The sequence below is a fragment of the Myotis yumanensis genome, unplaced genomic scaffold (genome assembly GCF_028538775.1).
Source record: "Myotis yumanensis isolate MYYU_CA2020_CCGP unplaced genomic scaffold, mMyoYum1.0.hap1 SCAF_4, whole genome shotgun sequence".
Lineage (NCBI taxonomy): Eukaryota > Metazoa > Chordata > Mammalia > Chiroptera > Vespertilionidae > Myotis > Myotis yumanensis.
Genome location: NW_027223755.1, coordinates 99,109,051 through 99,130,004, shown reverse-complemented (window position 1 = coordinate 99,130,004; position 20,954 = coordinate 99,109,051). Strand labels below are relative to the sequence as shown.

At 48.9% G+C, this 20,954-nt stretch overlaps 2 protein-coding genes across 7 annotated transcripts in view; one reads left to right on the top strand and one right to left on the bottom strand.

Annotated features, from left to right (window-relative positions):
* ANKS3 (ankyrin repeat and sterile alpha motif domain containing 3) overlaps positions 1 to 6,296 on the bottom strand; it is a 32,343-nt gene extending 26,047 nt beyond the window's left edge. For 5 of the 6 annotated variants that reach the window (XM_070413065.1, XM_070413064.1, XM_070413067.1 and 2 more), the window contains exons 1-4: positions 5,046 to 5,124; positions 3,017 to 3,225; positions 1,763 to 1,961; positions 1,455 to 1,576 (exon numbers count right to left, since the gene is read on the bottom strand). In XM_070413065.1, the coding sequence (XP_070269166.1) occupies positions 1,455 to 1,576; positions 1,763 to 1,961; positions 3,017 to 3,186 (491 nt within the window). In that variant the 5' untranslated portion in view covers positions 3,187 to 3,225; positions 5,046 to 5,124. Of the gene's footprint in view, positions 1 to 1,454; positions 1,577 to 1,762; positions 1,962 to 3,016; positions 3,226 to 5,045; positions 5,125 to 6,182 lie in introns of those variants that run through there. The other variant, XM_070413066.1, reaches the window with a different exon arrangement.
* Positions 6,297 to 6,635: 339 nt separating this feature from the next.
* On the top strand, positions 6,636 to 19,656 carry DNAAF8 (dynein axonemal assembly factor 8). Its single transcript, XM_070411572.1, has 10 exons — positions 6,636 to 6,794; positions 8,322 to 8,501; positions 10,615 to 10,746; positions 11,649 to 12,149; positions 14,408 to 14,525; positions 16,135 to 16,276; positions 17,264 to 17,374; positions 17,835 to 17,939; positions 18,773 to 18,932; positions 19,142 to 19,656. The coding sequence occupies exons 2-9, from the start codon at positions 8,373 to 8,375 to the stop codon at positions 18,930 to 18,932; spliced, it is 1,398 nt and encodes a 465-aa protein (XP_070267673.1). The 5' UTR covers positions 6,636 to 6,794; positions 8,322 to 8,372; the 3' UTR covers positions 19,142 to 19,656.
* Positions 19,657 to 20,954: the final 1,298 nt, after the last annotated feature.

The following is a 20,954-nucleotide window of genomic DNA, read 5'->3' as shown; positions in this document are numbered from 1 at the left end:
TATCTTCAGTTCAGCATCCTCCAGGAACCCTCCCAAAAGCCCTGAGACTAATAATCTACCAGCCCTTACTATGCCTGGTACCCATTGCTTATTTTCTGTGCTTGGTTATGGTTAACTCAGCACTGTCTTCAGAGTGCCCCTTAACCCTCACTTCTTTCATGCTGGTCTAGAAGACAGAAACCAAGCTAAATACTGGATTTCAGCCATTCTAAAACACATTTTAACATCTCTGCAGTCAGAATGTGTCTCAAAATCCACAGATGAGTTGCAGTTTAATTAGTATTTTTTTCTTTCTTGGTGGCATGTAAAACTATGGTGTGTCTTATAATAGATGACATCAGCTGAGGGCTGTGGAAGTGCCAGCTGGATGCTGTGTTGAAAGGGGACGTAGAGGGCGGGGGAGGGTGATAACGGAGAAGGTAAAGGGGATAAACGGTGATGGAAGGAGACTTGACTTGGGGTGGTGAACACACAATACAACATATAGATGATGTACTGTAGCACTGTATGCCCGGAACCTGTATAATTTTATTAATCAATATCACCCCAATAAATTCAAAAAAAATAAAGAAAGAAAAGAAAGGGGATTATCATCATGACAGGCTTCAGACCAGTGGTTCTCAACCTTGGCTGCACATTAAAATCACCTGGGAATCTTTTTAAAATCTTGATTTCTGGGCCTCACCCTCCGGAAATTCTGTTTCTTTGTTATGGGGTGGGGGCCACAACATTAGTAACAAAGAAACAGAATTTCTGGAGGATGCGGCCCAGGAATCAGGATTTTAAAAAGATTCCCAGGTGATTCTAATGTGCAGCCAAGGTTGAGAACCACTGCTTTAGACAATATCCCTTCCAGCTTATGAAACTCATGACTATTTTCAAAGCATCACCTCACCTGAGAAGGCCAAAAGGAAAAAGGAGAAAGGAATTAGCATTAAATGCATGTCAATTAAGTGCCATCCACTATGTTAGGCCCTTGACATATATAAAATAATATGTAATTCTTCGAACAACTCTATGACATAGGTATTGCTATTCTCAGTTTTCAGATAAAGAAAATGAGGCTCAGAGAGTTTTGTTTGTCTTTTTTGTTTGTTTATAGCAAAGGTGGAAATTTATTGAAGAACAAGTACAGACTCTCACGTGGGGAAAGGAAAAGAATCTCACAGCACAAACTCCCACATGGGGGGCGGGGGGGGGGGGGGCGCGAGTACTGAGGCTCAGAGAGCTTAAAGTGCTGCACCCAATGTTCCCTGACAGATGTGTAAAAAGGCCAGAATTATCCCTAGGCTCCTGCACCTGAATGGGACTGTCTCTTCTGCCACTTTGTCTGAACACCTCTTATGGAGAAGGGGCTGCCCTGATTCTGGCCTGTAGCTGCCTGTATAGTTGCCCTCCTTAGAGTAAGATGTGACTACACCCACTCCTATGGCCACTTAAGACCTGGTAATCACCTCACGTTGGCATTTGCTCCACTGTCCAAAAGGAACTTGACCATCTGCTGATGTCCTGCACTGGTGCAGTGGAAGAGGGCGGTCCAGCCTTGAATGTCCTTCATTTCTAGCTCAGCGCCTTGCTTCAAGAGAACACAGAATGCTTGTTACGGCCTCGTCTCCTCTACGTGGGGCGGGCGCCCTCCAGGTCATCGTGCTGAAAGAATCAAAGTGATTACACGCACACCATGGCCTACAGTGGTTCACATCTCTGCCAGAGCAGCCAGGAGCCCCTCAGGTTTCTGGGCCCGAGTCCCCTCGTAGCTCACCTGGAGGAGAAAGTAGGCGATGCTCTCGTTGCCACAGCTGGAAGCAAGCATCAGTGGAGTCTGCCCTTCCGGGGTCGGCACATTCACACTCACCCCCGCCTCGAGCAGCAGGTGCACGATGGTATCGTGTCCAATGTAGGAGGCGTACATCAGCGGGGTCCAGCCACCACCATTCTTCTTATTCAAATCTAACTCTCTCCTAAACAAACGCAAGATATGCTCGCCATGCCCAGCCATCTCACAGGTGGGGTGTACCAGAGCTGGAGTCAAGGCCAGGAATGAAGCTAAACGTCCTGTAGTGCACAGGACGGCCCCCACCACAAAGAAGACCTGGCCCAGATTGTCAGTAGGGCCAAGATTGAGAAATCCTGACCTGGAGCCTTGACTACCTTCCACCAACAGACTACAGTCTGGTAGCAGTGCTGGGGGGAGAGGAGTACAATGGGGTGTCCCTCACCGCAGTGCACTTGCACGTGACTGGCCAGGTTTTTTTAAGTGATGGCTACGACGTGGGCACCGGAAATCTGGGGCTTCGACAAGATTTGACTTTGATGTCCCAGGAACTGGAAAAGGCACATGTAGGTAATGGACATAGATCGTTTCTCGATGTTATCGATGACAAATGGAAATATAAGCACAAAGTGTAGTGGATATAAAGGGTGTGAAGGCGAGGAAACAGATTATTTTCCAAAAATTACAGTACACATCACATTGTACTACAAACCAGACATAGCCAAGGTCCACCGCTGTTTTATGGGGACTTATTATAACATTAGTAAAAAGGGTATGTGGGCAGTTAGTTCAGGTGGCAATCCTCCAGGGGGGCAGATGAACCTTGCTGCCTCCTCCTCCTCTTCTTTGGCAGATGCTGGAGGGAAGAGGGCACCAGGGATTAAAACGATCCCCTTGGGAAAAGAAGGCCATAGGGCATTGCCTTCTATTTTTATTTGAGCATTTCTGCAGTTAGTAGAAACGATAAAATTACTTTGGTTAAAGTAAGCTGGAAATGTTTCTAACTATACCTATGAAAAAAAGTTTAGCTTTTTCTTCCTAGGAATAAAAACTGCCTTCCTTATTCGAGTCAGGCATAAACCATTATTCACAACTGCCTGAGAGAAATAGGGTTAATCTAGGCCATATGTATTAAATGTCTATGAATCCTGGTTAGCTTACTCATATCTCTATGTGGGAGTTGAGGCCACTGAGATGGACCTCAAAATCTAAAGAGGAGGAATATTTCCCAAGATGTCTTACCGCTGCACACATTCCTTCACCACTTCATACTGGCCGATGGAAGCAGCTGTATGGAGATCCAAGGGGATGGCCAGCTGCTCCCAGCTGACCTGGGCACCTGGCCCATGCCACATAGACAAGCTGCGGGTCAGGAGTTCTGGCTCACTGGCTTCGTCGCTGAGCTCCGACATCGTTGTGGAGGGAGGTCCAGGGGTTAGGTCCTTTCTTTCCTGGTGGTTCCAGGGAATGAAAACAAGATGGTCACACTCATACCTGCAGTAGGTGGTTATGTCACAACCTGGGACTGATTTAGACAGCTTTCTTCCATTAAATATTGTATGATTTTGTCCAGCCAGCGTGGCTCAGTAGTTAAGCCTCAACCCATAAACTGGGAGGTCACTGGTTCAATTCCCTGTCAGGGCACATGCCCAGGTTGCAGGCCCGATCCCGAGGAGGGGGCGTGCAGGAGGCAGCAGATTGATGTTTCTCTCTCATCCATGCTTCTCTCTCTCTCTCTCCCTCTCCCTTTCTCTCTCTGAAATCAATAAAAACATCTTTTTTTTTTTAAGTGTATGATTTTGTGAGCTTGTCACCAGACGGAAGAAGAAGAGCACACATGGTGAGTCATACACTGCAGGGCATATTTTCCTTCATTATCCTCGGGCCCCACATTCTAGAAAGGGTATTTTCCAGGAATTCAAGAAGCCTGAAAACCTCCTGGATGGTAAATAAAGAAATGCTAATTGGGTCAGTGGACCAAATCAGCTCTTGGGTGTGGGGGAAAGAACCCTGCACTTAGGTCAAGATTTAGCTCTGCTGCCCTGGCCAGGTGGCTCAGTTGTTTGGAGAGGCATCCCTTATACCAAAAGGTTGTAGGTTTGATTCCAGGCAGGGCACATACCTAGGTTGCGGGTTCCATCCCTGGTGGGGGCACAAACAGGAGGCAACCAATGGATGGTTCTCGCTCACATCGATGTTTTTCTCTCTCTGTCTCTCTCTCCCTCTCCCTAAAACAAACAAACAAAAACAATAGGAACATATCCTCTGGTGAGGATTAAAAAAAGTTAGCTCTGCTATTTGGCATCTCCCATCCCCAGTTCTTCACTGTCTAATGGGTACATAATAACTCAAAGGGCTGCTATTAAAAACACATGGAAGACCAAGTAAACAGTGGCACATTCATAGGATGGAATGCTACGCAGCATTAAACAGAAAGAACAACAGTTGATACACACAACATACCACACAACCCAGGAGCCAATCTCAAACATACTGGGCTAAAAGCCAGACTCAAAGGCTACCTACTGTATGATTCCATTTATATGACTTCCTAGAAGAAATAAAACTAAATAGTTGGAGAACAGACTAGTAGTACCAAGGGTTGGGGGTGTGGGGTGCACAAAGATATAGCAAGAGGGAATCTGAGGGTGATGGACCTGTTCTGCATCTTAATTGGTGGATGTGTAACTCTATGTATTTATCAAAACTCATAGACCTGGACACCAAGTGAGTGAATTTTACTGTATGTAAATCGTTTTAAACAAATAAAATTCGGAAAAAAAATTGAGAGCCCCTACCACAGGAACTAGGATCTGACTGGTGTTCAGCAAATGTCAAGTAACTACGAATCTTCCTCTTCATCCCTTGACAGTGGGAGAGAGAGGACAATACCAGGAAGAGTCTGTGATTACGAGAGCCTTTAATTCTGGGAATCCTCCCCAAATCAAGGCCAAGTCATTAGCTTCTTAGTAAAACCCTCAGGTCCAGGAGTGACATTTGTCTCCTATTCTTCTCTGGGTGAAATAGAGAAAACAAAGAAGGGCAAAGTCCAATTCAGAAGGCCTAAAGGTACCACAGACCACTCGGACCTCACTCTCTACTAAAGAATGCTTCCAAACCCCAGGAGACAGCCAAGATGGCCAAGACAACAAACAAGCTGCCAGTTTGGGAGACAAAAGATTTGCAGACCTTTTGCAAGAGTATGTGTGCATGTGATGGGGCCCACTGGCAACAAAATGCAGAGCAAAACCCTGCCTCCTGGAGCCCCCACCTTGCACAGCTGGCAGGGCTGAGTCCAAGCAGCTCTCACTTTGCAGGTGTGAACCTTCAACCGGAGCAGTCCTGACCCACAGAGCCTGGATTAAAAGCCAAAAAAGCTGAGTGTCAGGGCAGAGCTCCTTTCAAACACCCCTCAAGCCTTCTGTGGGTGTGTCTCTCCTACCCCAAATGCCTCCTCTTGGGTGGGGCTCATGTTCTCTCTCCTTTGATTGGATGCTCACATGCCCTATGGAGTGCTGAGGGCTAATCAGAACCAGGCTCCTACTCAAGAAGCTTACGGAGAATTTGGATGCGAAGGGACCATAAAGCTATTATTACTTCCTTTTCACCCTGTCACTGCCAAACGCAGCATGATTATATTTAATACTTTTAGAAAAGGTCTTTTGCATATCGCTTCCAGAACTTATCTCCAGGAAGTAGTGCTAGGGATGTGAACTTTTTTCACTCTACCTTTTGGTTCTGTCCATTTTGTAAAATAGTAAGTACCATTATTATTATTTTTTTTAATATATTTTATTGATTTTTTACAGAGAGGAAGGGAGAGAGATAGATAGTTAGAAACATCGATGGGAGAGAAACATCAATCAGCTGCCTCCTGCACATCTCCCACGGGGGATGTGCCCGCAACCCAGGTACATGCCCTTGACCGGAATCGAACCTGGGACCCTTCAGTCCGCAGGCCGACGCTCTATCCACTGAGCCAAACCGGTTTTGGCAAGTACCATTATTTTTAAAACAAGCAAAATGTTAACTTAAAAAAAAAAAAAGGTGTCGGTGGTCGACCGTCACGCCCACAGGGAAGGGATCCATATGAGCCCCAGGGCACGCCCTGCGGTGCTAGCTCGCTGGCCTCGGGCGGGGCCGGTGCATCCCCATCTCCTTCTCCGGCTCTGGGGAGGGTCCCTAGGGAAGAGCCGGAGCACCTACAGCACAGACGTCCCCTGCCGTCTCCTCCCAGTAACCCTACCCGGAACGTGGCTTCATCTCCCCGCTCCACAGCTGCAGAGCGAAAGCTCCGAGTCAGAAACTCACTGAGCGAGCAAGCCGCAGGCTGGGACGCCCCGCGGCGGGCGGCGCGGGTGAGCAGCAGGTGCGGCACCAGGCGGGGCCGGGCCGCGGGGGACCCTACCTGCGCGGGCCTCAGGTCCTGGGTCGCCTTCGGCTACCTGCCGCCGCCGACTGCACGCCCGCTGGCTGCTGCGCTCCTCCGGCTGGACCCACGCTGCGCCGCGCGCGTCCGGGAGCCCTCCACGCCGGCTGCCTCAGCGGCTGGACCCACGGCCCTGCTCCCGCCCCGGAAGTGGTTGCGGAGGCGCGGAGCACGCCGGGACGTTTGCGGAATCGGGGAGCAGCTCTGGGCGCGGTGGAATTCGCCGGTTCCACACCCGGACCTTCCCGTCAGCTCGCCCCGCTCTCTGTAGGACGCCCGCTGCAACCAATGAGCTGGGAGAGTGCGCCTGCCCCGCCCCTCTCTGACCATAGCAACCAATCCTATTGCAAAAGGGGCAAGACGCGCTAAGCCCCGAAAGAGGCGGGGGGTACGGGGGGGGGGGGGGGCCCGAGAGGGGCGGTTGGCAGTCGGTAAAGTAAGACTCCCCTGAGGAGGTAGTCCGAAGGCGGTGAAAGGTTCAGTGGTTGCGCCGCGGCCCAAGGGAGCGAAAGCGACCAGAGGGACGCGCTGGAGGCTGTTTATAGCCCTGTCAGGACGGCGTTGGGAGGGCAGCCGAGGCGGAGGCCTGAGGTGAGGGGCCTCGGGCCTGCCGCAGCTGCAGAGATAAATGTCGGGAGTTGGACGGGACGCGGAGGAGACAGGGGTTGGGAGTGTGTGGCAGGACTGACGCTGGGTTTTCCGGTTTCCGAGCTTTAGCATTTAAAAGCCTGACCGGGGAGGCCGTTGGCGTCTAGTTGTCATGACAACCACCCGCCAGTGGTAGGGATGGCAGGGGCGGGACTTTGGGCGGGGCTAACGAGCTGCAGCCAAGAAACGGACGTGGATTCAGAGTCAGGATTCCAAGAAAACTTGGGATGCCAGTTTGTGTAGCATTTGGTTTAACCCTCGTCTGTTGGATGAGCCAAGCTCCTCAGCTTGGCGTTCAGGACCCTTCACGATCTGGGCCGTTTTTATCGCAAAGTCCAGCAGTTGACACCTTCCCACCCCAAACTTTTTGGGCAATTTTCACTCCTCTGAGACACTATATGTTCTCCTGCAGCCCAATGCCTTCCCCTTCCCCTTCATTGCCTTGTCCACCTAAAGAACGTATCAGTCTCTGGTAGTCCCCTTCACCTACGTGGTTCTGTTGTCCTCTGATCTGCCCTGCTGCCTGAGAACATCCCATGATGTATGTACTACATGCGTCCACACTCTGCAGTTTCCAGTTGTGGGTGCACCAAACTCCTGTCCCCACTCCTATAAGCACAGAAAAAGCAAGAAGCCCACTGCTGCTACACTGATGGGAGCCTTGATGCGGAGTGGCAGCCAGCTAGGGCTGGAGCAGGAGTGTTCTCTTCCCATTTTATAGGCACTCCTGCCTCAGGCTGCAAGGATTTTCCAGGCACTGGTTCTGAAATACATCATCCTACATTCCTAAAGCCCCTTTGACCCATGAGGGGCTGGGCCTTTTCCTTTTAGACTGGGATACAAAAGGGGGGGCTGCTTCAGTGCCTTGGTATGAGGGTTAAATTGAGTGATGACTCAGAAAAAATATATATCCTGGGGACTCCAAAATGTCTCTAGTCTATTCCTTTGTAAGGGAGCAATAAAAGTTAGTGGGGCCTAAAATCCCCTCTAATTTTGATGCAAATTCTCTTTCCCATTTACAAACAATATAACTTATCTGAACCTATGAAATATAGATAATAGTATCTATGTTATATGAGATATATATAGTTTACATTATCTATATATCATGTATATACATATATCATTGTATATATCATATACTTATGTACATAATTATCAATACCTATATATTATCATATATCACTATATACTTCATATACATATATCTTCGGTCTCCATACTGCACTGCGCGCGCGCGCACACACAGTGCAGGGCACAGTGCCTCGCACTCAGTAACAGGAACCTGCAGAACCAGAAGGGAAATGGGGTAGGAGGTCTGTGAGTCAGTTTTCATCCCCCTCAAAGTGGTAGATTCTTTGAAAAGGCACCTCCTGTCTCCCCCCCCACCCCCCAACCCCCGCCCGCCTGCCCTCCAGCTCTTGACCCCTGGTCCCTGGATCCTGTCACCTCACCCCGCATCCTCTATAGGGTTCCTTGGATGATGGCACACTGAGAAACTTCCTCTGAGCCCAGGCCCCTATGGCATCCCAAGACAAAGATGTGGGGCCCTCACTGCCCTCTCCATGGGCCTCCCAGATGGGGCCCTGGAAGGCCATTCTTGAGGCTGTCAGGGAGCAGCTTCCGTCTCTGGACTCGGATTCCTCTTTGGTAAGTAAAGTACCTTCTTCCCATGTCATCTTAGGCCCTGATTGCTCTTCCTTTCCCATGACAAATGTGATGCTGGCGCATGGATGGCTATGGAGCTTATTAGCTCTGCATTCATCATCAGTGTTTTTGTTCTCTGAATATATTTATTAGTGCTCAGCATCCTCCTGGGTCTTACTAGTGACCCCAAAGGACAACTGGAGAATTCCTCTGAGGGCTTATCACAATGCACTGAAATGGTAGCCACCCTCAGTGGTGGTTCCAGCCAAGTTCTGGCTCAACAGAGAGTTGAGAAAGCTGGAATGTTTTTTTTTGTTTTTGTTTTTGTTTTTAGAGAGCACAATATAATATATTTGTCATAAGCAGAGGAGGATAGCGGGAACATCAGCATCAAGCAGACCTGGGTCCTCATCCCCACTCAGTAGCTAACTTACCATGTAACCTGTGGGCAGTTATCACTGGTACAAATTTGGGATTCTGTATGTAAAGGGCCTGGCCCAGAATGGGTGCTCAACTAATAGAGTTAACAAAGTCACCCATATCCTAGGGTATTTTTTAAATCCTCACCCAAGGGCATTTTTACTGATTTTGAGAGAGAAAGGAAGGGGGATAAAGAAACATCGATATGAGAGAAAAACATTGATAGGAGACAGAAACATCAATTGGCTGCTTCCTGTATGCGCCCAGACCAGGGATTGAACCTGCAACCTTTTGGTGCACAGTACGATGCTTCACCAACTGAGCCCCCAGCCAGGGCTTCATCCTAGTGTTTCTCTCATGCTGGCAAACACCCCCATTTGCTTTATGGAAGATGGTGATAAACAGAGAGGTACATCATGTAAGAGTTAAGGACCAAGGCTCCACATTGTAAGTTGTAAGGATTAATTAATTAAATTTTGAGCACAGTGCTTGGGACATGGTGAATGTATAATACATAGTAATTTTCTTTTTAAAAAATATGTTTTTATTGATTTCAGAGAGAGGATGGAAAGGGAGAGAGAGATAGAAACATCAATGATGAGAGAGAATCATTGATCGGCTGCCTCCTGCATGCTTCCCACTGGGGATTGAGCCCACTACTGGGCATGTGCTCTGACCAGGAATTAAATTGTGACCTCCTGGTTCATGGGTCGACACTCAACCACTGAGCCACGCTGTCCAGGCCATAGTACTTTTCTTATTGATCACATGCATTCATTCAACAAACATTTAAAGAGCCTACTCAGCCTCTTCAAGGACCAGGAGGCCTTTGTAACGTTATACACTGTGGTAGGCCTTGCTTCACCATGATGATCATTGTGCTTCTAGTTTCTACCTACTAAGAGAATGTTGGGTGGCAAAAGTGACTCTGAATTTAAGTTTAAGTGAGTTGTACCATCTTCTCCATGTAGTGGAAATTAGGCATGTGCACACATGTAAATGGGACAACGACCCCACAAACAGAGCACAGTGGGATGCACCAGGTAGGAGCTCAGCAGTGGATGTCAAATACACAGGTTGGAGCTGGGCATGTAGAGAAAGGTTTTAGAAATAACAAGCCAGATTTGGATCTTACCTGTGGCACCTGCAAAGATGAAAATGACACAGCTTCCACCCGAGATCTTCCAGTGCACAGCAAGGCTAATAGGGAGTAGATAATGCAACCCCAGTGCCTTTTCACATCTTCAATCTCATTTGCTCTCTTCAGAATACTCCTGTGACGTGGGCAGGTGACTATAGTGCCTTCCCCACCCTACCTTAGAGGCGACAAATGAAGGCTCCATGTCATTAAAGGATGGTTCAGGTCATGGGGAAGGGGAAAAGCTGGACTCTGCTCTTTTAGCTACCACTTTGGTACCCAATTCATTCGCACCAGGCATTAACTAAGCACCTGCCGTGCAATGTCAAGGATGGCAGGTATGTGCAGAACTGGGAACTCAGGGTCTCACTTCCACGAGGTGGTGCTGCTGAGCTTACTTTTCTAAATCAGCAACAGGAACCAGCACTGGGCAAGGCCCTTTGGGAGAGAACTGATTGCCCCTACTGTCCGGGGAGGCAGGGCAGAGTGGGGTAAATGGGGCAAGGCCCTCCTGGCTCTACCCCCTGCCAGGTAATCCCTGAGCTCTCTTGTCCACAGTCAGACTGCGGAGAAGAGGAGCTGTTCATCTACCAGCGAAATCAAACCACCCTGATTCCAGACTTGTCAGAGGAGCTGGCTGAAGACCCTGATGGGGCCTGGGTCGCTCCGGCCAACAGGTCTCCTCCTGAGGTCAGTGGAATGCAGGCTCCAGGGAATCTGCTGGCAGAACAGGGTGTGGGAGTGAGTATCCCTGGCTCTCACCGGATTCTAACAGCAGTGTGAGTTAAAGAGGTCAGAACCCCTGGTCCAGCATCTCTGCACACCCAAGCCTTTCTCCAGGTACAACCCAAGGAGTTCAGACACCAAACATCTACCAGCCTGTTATATAGTACAATTCCAGGAGCCCAGCACACTTAAGACCAGGGTTTTTCTTCATTTCTATGATTACCTCAGCAATTCTTCTGGATGATTTTTTTAAAAATTCAAGATGGAAAAGTCTGTACCAATTTATGGGGGTCAAGCCATGGGCTTGTTCTAGAATCAAAGGGCCTGGGTTTTATCTTATCCACCCCTTAATAGCTATGTAGTCTATTTATAGTGGCCAAAGGTGGGAGCAACCCACGTGTCTGTCAACAAACAAAAGGGATAAAATGTGGTCTAGCCATACAGTGGAATATTATTCAGTCCACTAAAAGGAATAAAGTACGGACACATGCTACAGCATGATGAACCGTGGAAACTGAGTTAAGTGAAAGGGCACAAAAGAACAGACTGTATATGGTTCTACTTCATTGACATATCTAGAATAGACAAGTTTATAGAGACAGAACGTAGACAAGAGTTTACCAAGGCTAGACAAGTGGAGGTATAGAGTTTCTGGGTTTTTTGGGGGGAGGGGTACAAAATGAAAGAGCTTAGAAAATGGACAATGGTGATGATTGCACTGCATTATGAATGTATTTAATGCCACTGAACTTTACATTTAAAAATATTTAACATGACAAAGTTTGTTACAGACATGCCACAATTTTAAAAAAACTTCCCTAAAGTATGTTTTTGAGGCTGCTGAGGACACCTTTTTTTCTCAATAGCCACTTGTGGTACCTTTGGAGTTCTCAGCAGAGCCTTGGGGTGCATGGAACATAAGGATGAAAGAAGGAAAGGACCCTGGCCAGCCCTTGGAGAGTGATGGTGAGAGCAGCTCTCTTAGGATGCCTGAGGAGACCCCCACATGGCAGGAAGGTGACCTTGGAGACATGTCTTTCAACACCAAAGGATCCCCGAGTCCTCCCTGGGGGCCGCAGGGAGAAGCCACCCTCTGTCTCTCAGAAGAAGACCTGAGGACGGACCCAAATGCTGTCCCCTGTGTTCAGAAGGGCTCAGACTCTGCAAACCGGAGAGCCCTCCGAAAAGAGAGAAGGAAGATGATCGAGAGAGACTTACTTCATAAAGTCACCTGGGGTGCCAGGGGCCCTACCTGCAGTGACCACAGCCAAGTGAAGGAGACACCCTGTGAATCTGCATCCGCAGGTCCGAGGCCAGGAACGTCATCACAGGGGCCCCGGGAAGGCCTGCCAGTGCTCTCCCTCGAGGTAGGCAGCTCCCTTGCCCTGTGCATCCTCGGGGTGTGACCTGTAGTGGTCTCTAGACCCGTAGTGGTCATAGGCCAACTTGAGGGCTGGCCCATTACACCTGTCTTAATCTGCGGGAGCTGCTATAACAAAATCCCAAGATCCAGGCACCGGCACATTCTGTGTCTGGTGAGGGCCTGCCCTCTTCTCACTTTGTCCTCACTTGATAGAAGGGATTTGGGGCTCTTTTATGAGGACACTAGTTCCATTCATGAGGCTCCCCCCTCATGACCTAGTCACCTCCCAAAGGCATCACCTCCAAACCCCCACTTCGGGGGTTAGGATTTTAACATATGAATTTGGGAGGGGCACCAATATTCATTCTACAGCAGCGACCTTAGGCCCATGGTCCCCTGACCACTGGCAGACAGGCTGTCATACCTGTCTCAGGTGCTGGCTGACAAACCATCCTCAGGTAGAGTTAACAAAAACAAGGAAGAGTAAGGAGACTCCAGCCTTCTTAAAAAAAAAAAAGTGCTAATCCCAAGCATGTTTATAAAGACACACAACTGCATATAACATAGAGAACAAAGCCCCAGCCAGTTTTGCTCAGTGGATAGAGCGGCCTGTGGACTGAAGAGTCCCGGGTTCGATTCCAGTCAAGGGCATGTACCTCAGATGCAGGCTGCAGGGCATGTGCAAGAGGCAATCAATCGATGTTTCTCTCACATTGATATTTCCCTTTCTCTTCCACTCTCTCTAAAAATCAATGGAAAAATACCCTCAGGTGAGGATTTTAAAAAATGATGTTGAAAAACAGAGCCCTAGCTGGTTTGGCTCAGTGGATAGAGCATCAGCCTGTGGAATGAAGGGTCCCAGGTTCGATTCCGGTTGAGGGCACATGCCCGGGTTGTAGGCTCGATCCCCAGTGGGAGGTGTGTAGGAAGCAACCAATCAATGATTCTCTCTCATCATTGATGTTTCTGTCTTTCCCTCTCCCTTCCTCTCTGAAATCAATAAAAATATGTTTTTTTAAAAAAGAAAAACAAACAGATAAATAATAAAATAATTTTAAAAAATAGATAGAGAACAGACTCTGTCAAAGCATAATTCTCAAACATTAAAGCTCCCATTCTCATACCAATAGTGAATACCTGTTAACACTGGATTTCGCTCATGAATGAGGGAACCAGCAGGATGACAAAAGCAGTTTAAAGAGATTATGAGAGACTAGGATTTTGTAAGACATTGGAAGAAAAGAATTGAATGCTGAGATAAAACTGCTACATTAAGTGTAAAATCAGTCAACATCCTACCCGGCAACCGAACTGATACCTTTGCACTTTCTCAGTTTTACAAAGTGGTAAAACAGGTGGGCCCTGATCAGTTGTGCAAACCAACCTCCCCTAGGAAGGTGAGCTTCTTAGAAAAGCTCCAGCATGACATTGAAAGGTCATGCAATTCTCTATTTTGCTTTATTTACAAATTTGAACAATTTTCTTAACAACTTAGGGAAACATGGCATCAAGGTGTTCATGGAGGTCATTTTCACAAATTCCATTCTTATCAATTCCATTCTTTCAGTTCACTTCTAAACACTTTTATTTTCATTCACCTACAGGGCTGCAAGGGGCTGCAAGGTCATACATAAGAAACATTCATTCCTGATTAATTTCTCTCCTCTGATCACACCAACTCTGCCCCCACAGCATCCAGATTTCAGCACCTGCCTGAAATTATCTGTTTCTTTTCTTTTTTTAATATATTTTCTATTGATTTCAGAAAGGAAGGGAACGAGAGAGAGATAGGAACATTAATGATGAGAGAGAATCATTGATTGGCTGCCTTTTGCATACTCCACACTGGGGACTGAGCTTGCAACACAGGCATGTGCCCTGACCGGGAATTGAACCATGACCTCCTGGTTCACTGAGCAACGCTGGCTGGGCACAGTCTGTTTCTTAAGAGCAAAACTTTTTAACCTACCAATCTTTTAAACCTGTATGAACCTACAAAGTTTTAAAAAGACACGAGGTTTTCTCCAGGTCAAAATATACCTTTGTGCCAGACATAGAAGTATTAACCGAAAAGGCACAGGAAAGAGGTGCAGATCCCTGGTGGTTCATTCTGCAACCCACATAGGGTGGATGAGTAAGCCCCAGCTGCAAATGTGGGCATGCCTCCAAGTCCTGATTCCTACTCCGGGACATCCCATGCCAGCCTCTGTTGCTCCCGGCACCCTGCGGCAGCCTTGTAATCTCCACTTTAAATCATTTCAGCAACTTGAAGAGTGGGATTTGGATCACATCCTTCAGAGTCTGGCTGGACAAGAAGACGACCGGGGAGATGGAGCACCTAGAGGAGTGTGGTGGGCAGCTGATCACCTCCAGGGCCCAGGTCTGACCTTAAACACCAGGGCCCAAGGGCATCTCCACAGCAGCTCCTTCCAGGGCCTCTCAATAGGTTCATGGGCTGGGTACAGTCAGCCTTGCAGCCCACTATGTCCTCTCTGTTGCTCAACCCTCACTGTCTTGAACATTCAGGTGCCAGTCCTTGAAAGACTTTATTCACTCACTCATTCACTCATTCATTCATTCATTCACTGTATGTGTGACTGCCTGCTATGTGCCAGGCATAGACCAGGCCCTGGGGATACGAGAGCCCTTCAGAAGTAGTCCCTGCCCTTGACCTTCACCTTTTCCTCCTACCCACCACCTGAAGCCTCCCTCTCTTTCCTTCTGGGTGGAAAGTAATCCTGCCTTTGGCACTTCTTCAGCCAGCTTCTAAACACAATCCTGCTTCTACTGCCTCCCTGTTTACAAAAGAAAGCCAGGGATGTTGATTACTGTCAGCGCACTTGTGGCCTTGCTGTGGGCAATTCTAAGAGCTAATATGCTAATTAGACCAGATGGTGGAAGGACCAGTGGTGGGGAGAGGTCAGTGAGCCCGCGCTGCCAGGCCAGCCATGGTGGTCCTGGTGCCCTCCCTTCCACAGAGGCAGCTGCAGGGGAGCGGGCCTAAGTGCAGTTGGCATCCCCCCGAGGACTCCCAGGCTGCCAAAGGGATGTCTGACTGCCAACTTAGGCCCGATCCCCAAGGGAGCGGGTCTAAGCTGGCAGGTGGACATCCTTTGAGGGGTCCCAGACTGCGAGAGGGTGCAGGCCAGCTGAGGGACCCCCAAGTGCATGAATTTTCATGCACTGGGCCCCTAGTTCTGTAAATAAAACAAAGGTGAGTGGGGGCAGGTCTGAGGCAAAGAAACCAGGACATTCGGTTAGGCCTCCAGTTCAGAGTGAATGCTACTCTGGGGCTAATAACCCTGTGCTGTTTTTAACAAGGTTTTGTTTGTAATTTAGCCCCTGTTAGCAGGCTGTGGAGAAACCCTATAAGGTGGGGTGAGAGTGGGGGCTGTAATTAGTACCCCTTTTTTGAGGACAATGTGGCAGAATGTTTTCTATTTAAAAGGCATATAAGCCTTTGATCAAGCTATTCCACTTCTAAAGTCTATCCTAACACATACTCACATAGGTGGGTAAAGATATGTATTCAAGGATGTTCATCTCTGTTGTAGTTTGTTTACAATTGTGAACATTGAAAGCAACCCATATTTAGTATCATATTCAATAGGAGTCTAGCTAAATCTGTTAAACCACAGAACAATCTGCAGTTAGTCTGTATACACTAACTTGGAAAGATGTAATATATTCAGTGAAAAAATCTACAGAGGATAATCCAATTGCTATTTTTTTTAAAGTGAACACAAGTGGAACTAGGAAGTGGGATAAAGTGTTAAGAAGTCACCCCAATGAGTTGTCTCTCTGCTCCTGAAGATACCATTCCCCCAGCCCTCCTGAGCGGATGTGGGATACCAAAGGGGTGGGGCAGGGCCTCCCAGGCCCCCTCACTTCTCCATGTACAAGCTGGAGGCTCGTCCACATGAGAGGTCAGGGCTCTGTAAATCAATGACCAAGTCCCCATTAGTCAGCCTCTCTTACTCTCTGGTCAGATCATGCCAAGCCCAGCACCCAGGACAGGCTCATGGAACAGCTCACCCTCCTATGTGCCAAGCAATTCAGAGCCTCTTCCTCTGCCTGGAAGGTGCCTGCAGACATGTGCCCGGACAATGAGCAGCTGGAGGCCAGAAGCAGGTGGGACTTCTTGCCAGTCATGGCCCTGTCCTCTTTAGAACTGGCCCCAGCCTGGCAGCCTATTGTGGATGGGGCACTTGATGTATATTTCTCCTTTCATCTAAAAAAAATCTGATCAAGTAGGTGCTACTATGATCTCCATTTCATAGATGGGGAAACTGAAGCTTAGAGATATTGACTTACCCAGGTCATATGTAGCAAAGCTGGGACTCAAGCCCCAAAGCACCTCTCTTTCCCCCACCCCATGGGAACCGTCCCTTCACCATCCACATGGTCTTCCAGGGGCATAGGGCCCTGGTCTTCTGGCCACTGTGTTAATTGAGCCAGCCCTGAATAGCTGACCCCAACCAGGCCAATTAGAGCCTTTCCTTGGGAATTTTTACCCTGGTATCTGGGTAGAGGTCAGAGGGAGGAGAAAGGCCAGTTGTGGTGAAAAACATTGAAGCTGGGGGGTGGGGAGGAGCAGAGATGGGGACAGGGCCCAGTTGTATCCCTGCCCTTCCCACACTTGGGTTGTTCCACTCGTTTTAAGAATCTGAGAGCCAATGATTCCCTTTTCCCTTGAGTTAGTTGGAGTGGTTTCTGTCCCTGGCAATCCAAAGTGTCAACAGAAATGTCTAGACCTGCACTGTTCAGTTGTAGCCACTGGCCACATGTGGTTACTGAGCCCTTGAAATATTGCCTGGGCAACTGGGAAACTGAATTTTTAATTTTATTGTATTAATTTTAGTTAGCCTAAATGTAAATTGCAACAAGTGGCTACCACGATGGAAAGCACAGATATATTTCAATCATCACAAAAAGTTCTATTGGATGGCACTGGCCTAAATCTTAAGGGTTGTTCTGAAGAGTAAAATAATTCATTGATAGGCCCTCCTCAGTGCCCCACACACAGTGGGCGCTCAGTCAGTGGCAGCCAGTACCCCAGCAACAGGTCCCCTGTAATCACTGAGAAGTGACTCCGCACCCCTGCTCTTCTCATCTCAGATGTGCTTTGACAAAGCTGAGTCAGCGTCGGCTAAGGAACCCAGTGGAGCCTCCCACCATCTTCATCGACCTGAGGCCCACAGAGCCATCAGACCAGGGGGCATTGGAAAGGTACAGAGAGCAATGACAGCCCTGCGGCAAACCCACTGCTTTGTGGATGACACATTGGCCTAGAGGGGAACAGAGACTTCGAGGGATGGAAAGACTTGGGCATGGGCAAGTCCTGGGAGCACCGCTCAGTTGAGAAGTGCTCTTAGCCAGGAGCCAACAGTCCCACATGGTCATCAGGAGGTTCTCCCAGCAGAGAGGGAGGAAGCAGAGGCAGACAGCAATCTCTCTAGGTCTAAGCAAACAGTCTAGGTGGGGTACATCGCCCTGGGGTGCTTCCCTCTACCACCTGGCAGGAAGCTCAGTGGCCCTTTGGTTTGGGTTGGCTGGGCTTTGGCTGGCCTGCCCATCTTCCTGCCTTGGGTTACCAGGGAGGCCTGGGCACTCCAAGTCCTGGTAGGAGCCTGGCCTGGTCAGGGTGGATTGGGGCACATCTAGCAAACCCTCGTTTCCTCTGTCCCAGCTCCGGCTCCAGCTCCAGCTCCAGCTCCAGCTCCTCTGACAGTGAGGAGGCAGGGGAAGAGGAGACAGCTGCTCGGAGAGACTGGCAAGGCCCAGGGGGGCTACGGTAACCACTACGGGCTCCTGCTGCCTGGGGCTGCTCCCTGTTGCTTCCGCACAAGCCCTTGGCCTGGCACATTTAATGTTTGTGCTTTCAGCTCTATGTGTTGCACCCAAGCCAGCACATGAGGGTGTGTGTGTGTGGGTGGGAGGGGGGGGGGTCTGGGGAGGTGGAGAGGGTAGTCTTGGGAGCCCACCTGGGGCCCAGTATCATCTCAGCCTGGCTGCTGTTCCCCGTCATCACCAAGGATGCCTCAGCCTGCTCTGAAAAACAGCTCCCCAAATTGATTTCGCCCCCAATTGGTGATGGCAGTGGAAGTGAAGGGAAAGTACAGAGTAAAGTGATAAAAGGCCTGGGTGAATTAAGATGTGAAATGTCAAATTTAGAGAAGGCCCAAGTCTCCTTTGGGCGGGGGACGGGGGGTTGTGGGGCAAGTCTCCTTGGGGGGCGGGAGGGACATTGTTGTCACTGGCGAGTTACAATCATGCTGTAGCAGTGTCCATTTTTGGAACTGGAAAGCTTGCTGATCCTCTCCTTTGAGAATGTCAGTCTAATGCAACTTTTCCCATACTCTGGTCCATGATCAAGCATTATAGGAAAAAATAGGGAAGAAAATTTGGGTTGAAAAAGGTCAGATGGGCTTCATCCCAGACATGTTTAACACGATGACATGAATTGTGACTCAGCAAGGGCGGGAAGCTGCAATCGTTTATTTACATCTTGAGAACTAGGGAAATGCTCCTGGAAGCACTGGCTTTGTGTGTGCCATTTCAGTGGCGAAGCATTGGGAGGTCTGGCCTCCACTTGGCATTGACTGAGGTGGTTCTCTTGTGTTACAGGGACTGTACTGGGAAAAGTCAGCTTCTCCAGCAGCTCAGGGCTTTTCGGAAGGGGGTGGCTCAGCCCCAGTGGCCTGCCAACAAGGTTCCTAGGCGCCAGAAGGCTTCTGAAGATACAGCTGGATCTGGGGCTGGAAGGAAGCAGCATGTAACACTCTGAGTAAGGCAGAATGCCCTGGCCAGACACTCAGGAGGAAGTCCTGGGGCCCTCGGGGACCCTCTTGGGCCAGGGATAGTCAGAGGCCCTGGTATCTCCTCTGGGCCAACTGTAAATGCCTCTGGGACTGGATCTCGGGAGGTTATTGGGATGGGTTGACTCAGTCCACACACCCAGGTCTGATGGTCCCTTCACTCTCCCGTTTCCATTAGCAGGTGCTTTTGCAGTGCAGGGCCTCTCAGACTGGACCCGTCACCTAGCTCTCTGTTAGAATTTGGTCAGAACATTTTTATGCATTTACAGCAGAGATCCCAGTACAAACTTATACACTGTACAGCATGAAGACAACTCAGGTGACCCTAATCCGCTGAGAGGGCGTGGAAGGAAAGCCTATGAAGACAATGGTTTTGTTCTGATGGTTGAACTGCAAGCCTGTACATCTTTGTCCATTTCTGTATTTTTTCCATTAATGTACATCTGTTATTTTCATCGTACAAGGTCTTTTTAAAAACTGTAAAAACATACTTACAGACTTTCAGGGTGGAAAGGGTCTTGAAAGAGAATTTAGCCTGATTTTCTGGGTCCCTGGATACTCGCTAGTTTGTGTACTTACCACACCACACACACACTAAATGAACTTTTGAGATTTCTCTTTTTTTCTTTAAGACACAAAGGCACATAGAGGTTCTATGGTTATTCCAAACTAAAGGTGAAGTTGGCCTTTAAATACAGAGAGAATATTGAATGCTCTAACACCCAAAACTGTCCTCATTTCCTAAGGTATCCTTGTGGAGAGCCAGCAAGCTGAGGGCCCACAGAAGGAACTCCCGCGTCTCTCACCGTTTCTTTGCAAGCATTATCCCTCACCCCCACCCTCATTTTCATAGTCCCTTCATAACAGGCTGAAGCCCTGATACATGGCACCTCTGTTCCCTCCCCAACTTGTTTCCAAGATTTTGCTGGTCAGTCTCCCACCCCACTCCTCGCCTGCCCCATGGGTAGAGCAGGAAAGTCATCTGGGGTCTTCCCATGCTGTGGACTGGGGTGGTCCAGCAGGGTCCTTGGCATTTGGGTGCATGTTCCAGCACTCAGCTAGGGTCACAGTTGGCTGCCATCTGCTGAGGGTGGGCAAGGGTCTCTTCCCATTTAGCTCTGCACCAGGCAAGACAGGCCCTGCAGGGCCTCAGCCAGCCACAGGAAGTCACGATCAGGGCCACAAACACTATTGATCTGGCCACAGGGTTCCCACAACCAGCCCCCACTCACAACAATGAAGGGCATTTTCATTAGAAGCCAGATGCAACAGGGGCTTCCACAAGGCCATGGGAGCCCCCAAGGAGACATTCCTGCAGGGAAGGTGGCAGGCTACTGTCATCTGGGGTCCCCAAGCCCTGTCCCACCTGTGGAGGCCCCACACCCTCAGTTCTGGAGCACACACAGGACGGGGCAGCCTCAGTGCTGCACACCTCCACCTGTGCTGCCAGCCTAGCTGTCAAGAGCAAAGGCCATTTTTTTCCTTTAACCCCATTTTCCCCATCTCTACCCCTTTTAATGCCAGTAAGTTCATTTAGGATGTTTCACAGTAATAGAAAAGAAACTTTGTTCCAAGTTCAACTTTGAATTATTCTGTCAAAGTAAGCTGGGAGGATGAGGCAGTGGGAGTTTACACCTGGATTGAAAGCCTGTTCCGCCACTTGGATAAGGTTCTTAGAGGTCTCGTGGCTTCAGTTTCCCCGTCTATAAAAGAAGACTAATGAAAAGTCCTACATCATAGCACTGCATGTTCCATATCATGGAACAGGCACATGATGGGCCCATCAGACCAGGAAGAGGATAGCCTCCTCCGGCACCAGGCGGGACCTGAGAGAACTGAGCTGGGGCTCTTGGCTGTGTGTATGTGGGGGGCGGGTTGTTGGCAGTGTTGGACCAGCTAGATCTGGCTGGGTATACTTGTCCTACGAGAGCTCTGGAAGCTGGCCTAGAAGGTAAAAACCATCTTTAAGCTAGGTGACCCCATTCTCCAGC

What these genes read in the sequence shown, in the direction of transcription:
- DNAAF8 (XM_070411572.1), top strand. Translation starts at nt 8,373, where the DNA reads ATGGCATCCCAAGACAAAGATGTGGGGCCCTCACTGCCCTCTCCATGG. An exon ending in TGCCAGTGCTCTCCCTCGAG is followed by an intron (nt 12,150 to 14,407) that starts GTAGGCAGCTCC and finishes AAATCATTTCAG; the next exon opens with CAACTTGAAGAGTGGGATTT. An exon ending in CAAGGCCCAGGGGGGCTACG is followed by an intron (nt 17,940 to 18,772) that starts GTAACCACTACG and finishes CTTGTGTTACAG; the next exon opens with GGACTGTACTGGGAAAAGTC.